This window comes from Zootoca vivipara, chromosome 16 (genome assembly GCF_965207765.1).
Source record: "Zootoca vivipara chromosome 16, rZooViv2.hap1.1, whole genome shotgun sequence".
Classification (NCBI taxonomy): Eukaryota; Metazoa; Chordata; class Lepidosauria; order Squamata; family Lacertidae; genus Zootoca; species Zootoca vivipara.
In genome coordinates, this window is record NC_142599.1 from 26,030,619 (window position 1) to 26,040,555 (window position 9,937).

Consider the following 9,937-nt stretch of genomic DNA (forward strand, 5'->3'; position numbering starts at 1 on the left):
CCTGCTTGCGCGTTTCCCTTGGTACAATCTGCTTGACCACTGCAAGTGCAGGATATTGAACTGGATGGACCATTGGCTTCCTCCAGCAGGCTTCACACATAGACAGTCCCCAGGTTCTCCAGAGCTCAGGTGGCATGATTTGAGAACCAAATCGGAGCTCAGTAATATTTATATAGGATTCTTACACCCTGCCTTATATGCCTGCAAGGGGCTCAAGGAGGCAGGCGTAGCTTCATCCCCACCCCCCTCATTTCCACCTCGCAACAACCCTGCGTGGTAGATTAGGGAGAGGGAGAGAAAGACTTAATTGTGGAGTGGGCAACTTTAACAAGCGCTGCAAGTTTCACTTCCATGTCACCATCTCTTTTCCATCCCTTCCCTTCCCCATGCCATTGTTTGTTTTCAGATGGAAGAAAACCTTCCCTTGAGGTCAGAGAGCCGGCAGGGCAGCTTCCGTGGGGACAGCCTCTGCCGGGAGAGCCTGCGAGCTGACAGCCTCTGCCGGGATAGCAGGCAGGGCAGCTTCCGGGCAGACAGCCTGCGTGAAACCAGCCTCTGCTCTGTCATGGTGAGCACCAAACCCTGTTGTCCTTTCAGTATCCAGCATCTCCTCCCAGTCTTCCCCCTTTGACCTATTCTCCGTGTCCCACCACCAATCCCCGGGCTCTTGAGCCTTCCTCCTCTGGGACTTCTCTAGCTGGTGCCTCCTCCCACCACTCCTCTCTGCCCAGCCAGTCCCTGGCAATCTGGAGCATGACACGCCTGCTGGAAAAAATTCTATTCTGCCAGGCCTATGCAGGCAGCTAAGAGCACATCTTGCCACAACGGTCGATCTATATATTATTTATTGCAAACAATCTATCCACCACTTGGCTGCAAAAATCCTCAAAGCGGTTTGCAAAAAAATGATCAAAACAAGAAAGTTATCTCTAAGGAAAATCAACAGCGACAATAAAAGAGTTTGTTATTCTGACTGGAGAGTAATGGAAATTTGTAAGATTTTGGGACGCAGAAGTATAGTAAATCATCATACCATCAATTGTAGCACGCAGGGGGCACCTATATTGTATAACTTCTCTTTTTGAATGATTGGCATTTTTAATGGCATTATAATTTGGTATTGTTATAATGAGGCTTTTATTGGATTGAAAACAAATAGAAATGAATTTAAAAATTATTACCAAGAGAAATAGCCAACAACAATTTAAGACTTCTGAAAAGTTAAAACAGCAATAGACTTAAAGCGGATTAAAAGATAAAAATCTTAACTTTTAAAATATGGTTTTCATTGTCTGGTGTCATGTATTTTTGTTGTAAACCACTTTGTTGTGATAGAGAGATAGAGAGATAGAGAGATAGAGAGATAGATAGATAGATAGATAGATAGATAGATAGATAGATAGATAGATAGTGCTTTTTTCTTTAAAAAAATATGTTTAGGAGTACTCTCATCTTGACTCAAGAAAATCACCATTTTATAGGGAAAATAAATACAATAAATGGACAAAAGTAAAAAGATTCACAAAATGTTTAGGGGTATGCATACCCCTATGTCCCCCCAGAAAAAAAGCAGTGTGTGTGTGTGTATGGGAGAAATATCTGACACCCTGCTTCTCTCTCCTGCTCAGAGCGAGGAGGCCGAGGGACGTAGCTACTCCACCTTGTCGACAGTGCGGGAGATCGAGACGCAGACAGAGCTCCCCCCGCCACCCCCCACCCCTGTCCAGGACCAGATGGAGAAGGAGAAAGAGGAGAAGGCGCAGGAGGAAGAGGAGCAGCGGGACAGCGAGAAAAACATCAAGCAAGCCATGACCCACTTTGTCCAAGAGAACGGCACCCTCCGGGCAAAGCCCACCTCCAACGGCATCTACATCAATGGCCGGGGACACCTGGTGTGACCTTTGCCCTCTGCCACGGAGCCCCAGGACCCGACAGAGCACTGAACCCACTTCCCAATGGCCTGCCAGAGCCTCCCTTGGGCGAGGGAGCCAAGGCTGTCACCTCCTTCTGAGCCACCCGGCCGTCATGCAACTGCCCTTGGAGAACTCCACAGGCCTCACCACCCCGTTCTTCTTCCCTGGGAATCCTGGCCATGGTCTTCTCTTGCTCCGTCCACTCGAGGAGGGAACCAATTCATTCCCAGTGGGGTGGATCAACAGCCAGTTCGGAAATTGGGAAAGCTTCCCCCCTTTTCTTTTCTGACTTCGGCAGGACGGTGACATTGCCTGGCCTGTGTTTTTGCATCTTGTTTTGTTTTTTGTTTTTAAATGTTTTGAGGCCACACTTACAGGGCGATTCTGAGGATGCCACCCGGCAGCAGCGCATTTATCTTGGCTCAGGGACAGAACCGTGAAACTTTTGTGCCCCCCCGTCTAATTATTGTTGTTAATATTATTATTATTATTATTAGTTGAACGTTTGTGGCCCCCTGCGGTTACGGACAGAAGCTACCCAAAGCCTTGCAGAGGCAAGCAATAAAATAGTTGTTTTTATTTTATATAATTATTATTACCTTGAAAGGGAAAGGCTAGCTTCCCAAAGACTGAATGTAGGCACAGAGACAAGGAATCTCGACGGGCCTCAGGGGAGCCCTGCGAAGGAGATTCCCTGCTTGGGAGATGCCTGTGGGCAGGATTCCACCCTCCCCAGTCCTTGATACGATTCCTGCGGGGAGGGCACTGAGACACGCTTTTTCACCCAGCCCCATCCAAACTTGTGCATGAATGCAAAGGATTCTGGCAGCTACCACTCTGGTTTGGCAGATGAAACGCCCAGCCAGCCCAATACCGCTGAAATTGTGTTGTCAGGAGGACTGAAGAGGGGTGGGTTGTGCCACCACTTCCAGTGGGACCACCCGGAGATCAGTTTTCACTCGGGGAAGCCCTCTGCCACTCGTGCAAGCTACGCAGACCAAAACTGGCTGTTTTTGAAGCAGGGAGACAGCAGGACTTGCCAGCACCGTGGAACGGGGAACAGTGAAATGCCAGGACATATTTTGGGATTTATTCTCGCTTCCTGGGTGGTGAAGGGGGAAAGGGGGATTGTGGGTCTCGTTACCCTTTGCATATCCGCAGTCATAGAAGGTTGGAAGTTTTGTGCAATGTATCATATTCTCTCTCTCATCCCCTCTCTTAAGTCCGTTTCACATGTGCATATAACCCCTTGGCTATTCATCTCTCAAGGGGTCACAGCTGAACAAGTCACAGCTGAAAACCTTTTTTACATTGGAGCTATTGTGTGTTTGTTTGGGGCAGGGGGAGCGAGGGGTGTCACAAAATTTCCGTGGTGGAGATTTATGGCTGGGTCACACACACACACACCCAAATCACCCGCTGCTGAAGCCATCAAACAAGGTGTCACAGATGGCTGAGCTGGCCCCAAGGGGTGCATGTCTGCACACGCATGAAAGCACACGTGCTTCTCCGTGTTCCCCCACTGGGCATCTGATTATCTCACAAGGACTCAAGCCAAATGTTTTGAAGTGTCTCCTCAGGAAGAGGGTTGTGCTTGCTAGGACATGAAGTTAGATCTAGATCTGAGATGGCCCCGTTCGCACATGCAAATTGTCAGTGCCGCCACCAGAGCATGGGGATAATAATACTGTTCTGCCTTACCGGATTGGTGTGATACGAAATGATGTATGTGAGGTTTTTTCTGAGCGCTCAAATGGTATCATACACGTGCTAAGTTTAATTAGGCGGTGAGGCTGTAGGAACCAACCCTTGGCCTTTCTGGCTCTAGCAGTTCCAACATGTAGAACTGAAGAGTTGGAAGAGGTCCCAAGGGTCATCTAGTCCAACCCCCTGCAATGCAACAGTCGCAGCTCTGCCATTTCCCAGTCTGTGCAAAAACGTACCAGGTCCTTGTTTGTGGTTTTTGTTTTTGCCCACGGGGACAGCCTCAAATCCCTCAGACTGTGTAGTCACTAGTAAATGGGGAGATATGTCGCTGGTGGTTTTGAACAACATCCATGCACTGCAGACTGCAAGGAGGTCATACTGGGTCAGAATCTGGCCGCTTTATGCTAGCAAACACCATTTCAAGGTACTTTGGGTTAGGGGCGTAGCCAGGATTTTTGTTGGGGCGGGCAGGCTTTTTGTTTGGGGGGGGGGGGAGAACCTCAGTTTGGTATGTATTTTTATTGATTTTTATTGATTTAGGCAGCTTCCACTCCCTACCCCCATTTGGCTATGCCCATGCTTTGGGTGACGCCTCTGTGAAAAGTTCTGCAGAAGCAGATGGCAGCTAAGGGTAGCATTCCATGAAGGCGCCCCGTATCCCGTGGCAGGAGTAAACGTACATTAAGAAAAATAGTTACAGGTAGGTAGCCGTGTTGGTCTGACGCAGTCAAAATAAAAATAAAAGATCCTTCCAGTAGCACCTTAGAGACCAACCAAGTTTGTCATAGGTATGAGCTTTCGTGTGCATGCACACTTCTTCTTCTCTAAGGTGCTACTGGAAGGATTTTTATTTTTATTAAGAAAAATGATCACATAAAATATAGTCTTAGCATAGGAGTTTCTGGCTTATCCTGGGTGAGATGAAATGTTGCTTTTTTGCAATTAGTGGGAAGTCAAAACTAAAATGAAGCTTCCAACACAACACCTAGGCCACATTCACACCATACATTTAAAGCTCTACGATACCACTTCAAATGCTCATGGCTTCCCCAAAGAATTCTGGGAGCTGTAGTTCATTAAAAGTGCTGAGAGTTGTCAGGAGACCCCTATTCCTCCCCCAAAGCCACGATTTCCAGAATGTTTTAACCAGAACTATTTTTCTAGGAAAAGAGGTGCCGGAACTCACCTTGTTCTCTTGTATGGCACCCACCTTAGAGGTGCCGGAACTGGGTTCCAGTAAGTTCCAGCTGAAAAAAAGCCCTGGTTTGAACAACCAATCCCTCCTCACAGGGAACTTTGGGAATTGTAGTCCTGTGAGGGCAATAGTGGCATCCTAACAATTCTCAGCGACCTTCACAAACTACAGTTCCCAGAATTCCTTTTTTTTGGGGGGGGAGGGAATCCAGGAGTGTTTAAAGTGGTATCATAGCACTAAATGTTGGGAATGTGCCCCTGATGCAGTACACTGAGATCCTTCTGGGATGGCAAGGAGCCCCTACAGCATTAATTAAAAGCTTCCTCTTTGTTATTTTATTGCTTCCTGTTCTGCATGTCTTGGGGATTATTTCACTACAAAAGAAAGAAAGAAAGGAGTGTTGGACTAGGACCAGGGAGATCCAAGTTCAGAGCATTCAGCTGTGAAGCTCAAAAGATGACCTTGGGCCAGTCACCCTTAGCCTAACCTACATTACAAGTTTGCTGGAAGGATAAAATGGATATATGAATGAAATGAGGTGTTAGCTGCCCTGAACAAGAAGCAATAAAGTGGGCCAAATCTGCTAAGAGCACACTTTTGATGACAAGCACGGTTGCCCTCAAAAGCCTCCATAGTGCCTAGCTTCAGCTGCATTTTATAGCAATAATGGTAGTTACGTTTGCCATAAAATGCAGTTTAAGGGGTCTGGTGTTAGTGTAATATTTTGTCAGTATGGTGTTGTAATGTCTTATTGCAGCTATTCTCGATATCTGGAAAGGCAGCTCTTCACTTGGAAGGAGAAAGCAAGCCAGGATGGTTGCCACCGCTCTCCTGAGGCTCAGACCCCAAGACGCAGAGGAAGGGGTTTAGAAGCTCAAGGCTCAAGGGGTGGAGTCTGGTTTTTGAGAGAATGGAGTCTAACGGAGCACCTGTAGGTTCTGGGGAAGAGACTACCTGGGCGTGATGAGTCAGTGGAGCCTCGTGGACATGAGAGTGCAGCTAAAGGCAAACGTTTTGTACCCAAGCCATAAATTGCCTTTCCACGTGATTCAGTCCCTTCTGATAGTCTACTCCATCTCCTGGAGGCTCTTAAGGCGAGAACCCTGCAGTTTCAGAAACGTCAAACTCTGAGACACTGCAGCTGTACAAACTGAGAAGAGTGGTGGTGGTTTTTTCCCCCATGAGGCCACAAATCTACCCTAAAAGATCCAGTTACAAACTAACATCAGAGTTACCAAGTCAGAGAATTTCGTAACGCAGAGCAATATCACCACAATCAAGACATGCCTAAAAATCTGCCAGGCTACGTAACTCTAATCTAGTGGTCAAAGAGACATCTTCTGTAATTGCAGCCGTTCCTTTACAAAATGGTGAACAGAGCACTTGTTTGCAAGAGATTTATGTTGGTTCTCCAAGGTTTGTCACCCATCTGGTCCTGAAGTCTCTGGACACAAGTCTTTATTATGCTTTGGTTTATCCAACATCCTTTTTGACAGGAAGGTCTTAAACCCAAGCCAGGAAAGGGGGCAGAAAAACTAATTTTGGTATGGAATTCCTCGCACACTCCAAAATGGAGCATTTCTTGCACAAATAGCTATAAATACACTTTACCAAAAGTTTAAGAACAAAGAAAGAATAGGGATCTCTTGATATATATAGATCTAGATCCCTTATACAGTATGTGCATCTCTCATGTATGTATATATCCATATGTCTGTTTGATTTATCTATTCCCTTTCTTATCTATCCATCCGTCCAGTTTTTCTCTAAAAGCTTGTTGTGGTCTGGTCTGGGCCACTTAAAATAGCAACCAAGTCTGCACCACAAACTTAGGTTTAATACCACTTTAGCCATCATGCCTTCCTGCAGAGAACCCAAGGAATTGTGGGTTGATGTGGGCCTTCAGAATTTCCTGTTTAAGAAGATCTACAAGTGAGACTGGGAATAAAGGGTTCTATTCAGCTAAGTTCTACTCAGAGTAGGTCCATTTAAATTAATGGATCCATGTTAGTCATGTCCATTAATTTCAGTGGGTATACTCTTAGCGTGACTTGCGTGGATTCAACCCATAATGTTGCTGTGTGAGCGCTCCTGTTCACTATGCCAGCCAGCCAAGCTATACCTTCCTCCATTCCATTCCCCGTCCATGTTTTCTGCACGCCCTCTCAAAAGAAAAAACAACTCTCCATGGTCACACTCAGTCCTTACTGGACTGTTTTTGGGATCCCAGTCCTTTAGGGTACATAAGCAATAGCACTCGTGTCATGACTGAACGCTGGGAATATTAGAATTGTGTGTCTGCACCACCATAGAATTATAGCTTCCTGGGAAGAAATTGACTATTAAGGCAGTTTAAGTCTATAGTTCAGCCTTCCCCACCACCTGATAACTTCCAGATCTTTTCGACTCCAGCTCCCACCAGCCCCAACCAACACAGCATTTTGTTTTAACTGTGCTTACTCCTTTGTAATGTGCATTTAGGACTGCGGTCCAAATGAACTACCATTTCTTTAACCAGCTGACAAACTGCAACAGCACCCCAGCAAGGTAGTCGAAAACTGATAAACTGCAATATGTCCAGGGACCCCAAGCTCAGTGAGCTTTGAAGTTGAATAGGGTTTTGAGTGAACCATGGGTGGTCAAACTCCAAACAGTCAAGTTGCTAGACATCTTGATCTACCTCAGAGCAATACAGGGAATTCAGGTGGCCCAACCCCTCTTTTGTTTTAATTGTTCTCCACCAGCAGAGGCTGTGCCCAAATTTCGTGCCCACTGCCTCAATCCCGAAGAGGATGCATTTATTCTGCACCCATAAGGATAAGGCACTTCCGAAGTGAATTTATATGACTCTCTTTTACGTCCTTTTACATGTATTATTATGATTTCTTGATTGTCTTTTTTTAAAATAAAAGAAAAAGAAAGAATTTTAGGAAAAGGCTATGTCACCTGCTTCTAGGACCCTTGAGGTCCTTGTATAATCTGTAAATGTGTATATAAAATCCCTAGCAATGGATGCCTGTGAATGTGTGTTTGTGTGTGTGTATAGATATATAGAGAGAAATATTATGCAAGTGTCTTTCTGTGTATAGGAAGGGACTTTGGGGCGCTCTTACATGCACTTCTGCTGTTGTAAATAAATTGCACCTTTGGCACCCCAGGACTTGTGTGTTGTTGGATGGATTTGTAAATCTTTACAGTTTGGCAAAAGTGGTCAGGGAGGATTTTTTTATTCCTCTCTCATAATCCAATCCTAGAAAGTTAGTAAACCACCCAAGGAAATGGATCAGAAGTACAATTTCAGGCCATCAACTCATAATTATGGGATTCACCACCGCAAGATGTAATGATGTACACTAGCATAAACTGCATTAAAAGATGAGTGGCCAAATTTACAGGCAAGCTTTGCCAGTGTGTAGGGCAGGCACCCCGAAACTGCGGCCCTCCAGATGTTTTGGCCTACAACTCCCATGATCCCTAGCTAACAGGACCAGTGGTCATGGAAGATGGGAATTGTAGTCCAAAACATCTGGAGGGCCAAAGTTTGGGGGTGCCTGGTGTAGGGTTACCAGGTCAGGAACATCCCAGACCCTCAGATTTCAGTGCCCATAACAGAAATGTCACAGGCTGGGCCCTGAAGATAGAGGTTAATTGGGAGAGTGGCGCGGATGAGGGCAGCCCCCCCCCAAATAAAAAAAACCCCAAACCTGGAAATTTCAGGTCAGGCCTTGAGGCTTTGTCTCTGACGGCTGAATGCATGGGCATAGCCAAGGTTTTTGTTGGGGGAGGGAACAAGACGTGGTTGGGGGAGCAAGACTTTTGTTAGGTCAGTTAATTAAGTATTCCTATTGTTTTACTTGATCAAGGGCCCGGCTACGCCCATGGCTGAATGGATCCCCTGTGCTAAACGTAAATACCACTATCGGTTCCTTATCAAAAGAAGCGGCTATTCTTATGGAAACCTTAAGTATCCATAAGGGTGTAAGGAAAGCCTGGCTGCTGGATCAGGCCAAATGTGTGAAATAACAATACAGCAGAACGAAGGCAGTTCCTGAAATGCGCCCTCTCCCACATGCTAAGCTGTTTTCCATGCACTCTACTCCCTGTAGGAGATGCAGGCTGCAATTGTATCAACCCCAGTGAAGCATAACTGAACTTTAAGGTCCCATTGAAGATAGGTTGTTGGGCAAGGCTGACCCAAGACATTTCGGCACCTGAGGCAAACCACAAAATGGCACCCTCCCAACCTGCCAGGGGAGAAGGAGTGAGTGAAGACCCACATCAGGAATGAAGAAAATAAAGATCTGCATTGGGAACAAGCGGGGAGAGTAGCAGCAGCAACAACAACAGTGGGTGACGCATTCCTTGGAGACCGGATCTGCTGCCTCAGGCAGACAGCTCACCTTGCCTCACAGGTGGGTCAGCCCTGACTTTAGTGCCATGGAGCAGGTTAAGAAAGTCATTGCTGCTGGTTTGGCGTTATAGCCTCTGGATTTTATTTATTTTAAATTACATTATATTGTAAGCCTTTTTATCCCATCCAAACGAGGCCCTCAGAGTGCCTTGCGGGTCACTGCAAACAAGACACAAAAGGGAAAAATGACTGGTAGGGAGGGAAAATAGGCAAACTCAAGTACGAGTTCTTCGTTACAAGTAGTTCGTCTGAAGAGCAGTTCTTTTAATTACCAACTTTCTGGCAGGGGGGGAAAGATCGAGAATAGACGTGAAAAGCTGCTAGCCCAGGGGTCAGCAAACTTTTTCAGCAGGGGGCCGGTCCACTGTCCCTCAGACCTTGTGGGGGGCCAGACTATATTTTGGAAAAAAAATGAACGAATTCCTATGCCCCACAAATAACCCAGAGATACATTTTAAATAAAAGGACACATTATACTCATGTAAAAACACCAGGCAGGCCCCACAAATAACCCAGAGATGCATTTTAAATAAAAGGACACATTCTACTCATGTAAAAACATGCTGATTCCCGGACCGTCCGAGGGCCGGATTTAGGAGTTGATTGGGCTGCATCCAGCCCCTGGGCCTTAGTTTGGGGACCCCTGTGCTAGCCCCTCATCTATTAAAGTCTGATGCAGTTCTTGACTATTCTTCAAGTAACTTCTTTCTC

General features: G+C 46.1%; 1 protein-coding gene across 2 annotated transcripts in view; it reads left to right on the forward strand.

Annotated features, from left to right (window-relative positions):
• Positions 1-7,975, forward strand: part of NECTIN4 (nectin cell adhesion molecule 4) — a 90,212-nt gene extending 82,237 nt beyond the window's left edge. For both annotated transcript variants that reach the window (XM_035097807.3, XM_035097806.3), the window contains 2 exons: positions 407-568; positions 1,629-7,975. In XM_035097807.3, coding sequence (XP_034953698.1) covers positions 407-568; positions 1,629-1,898 — 432 coding nt within the window. In that variant the 3' untranslated portion in view covers positions 1,899-7,975. The remainder of the gene's footprint in view (positions 1-406; positions 569-1,628) is intronic.
• The last annotated feature ends 1,962 nt before the right edge of the window (positions 7,976-9,937 follow it).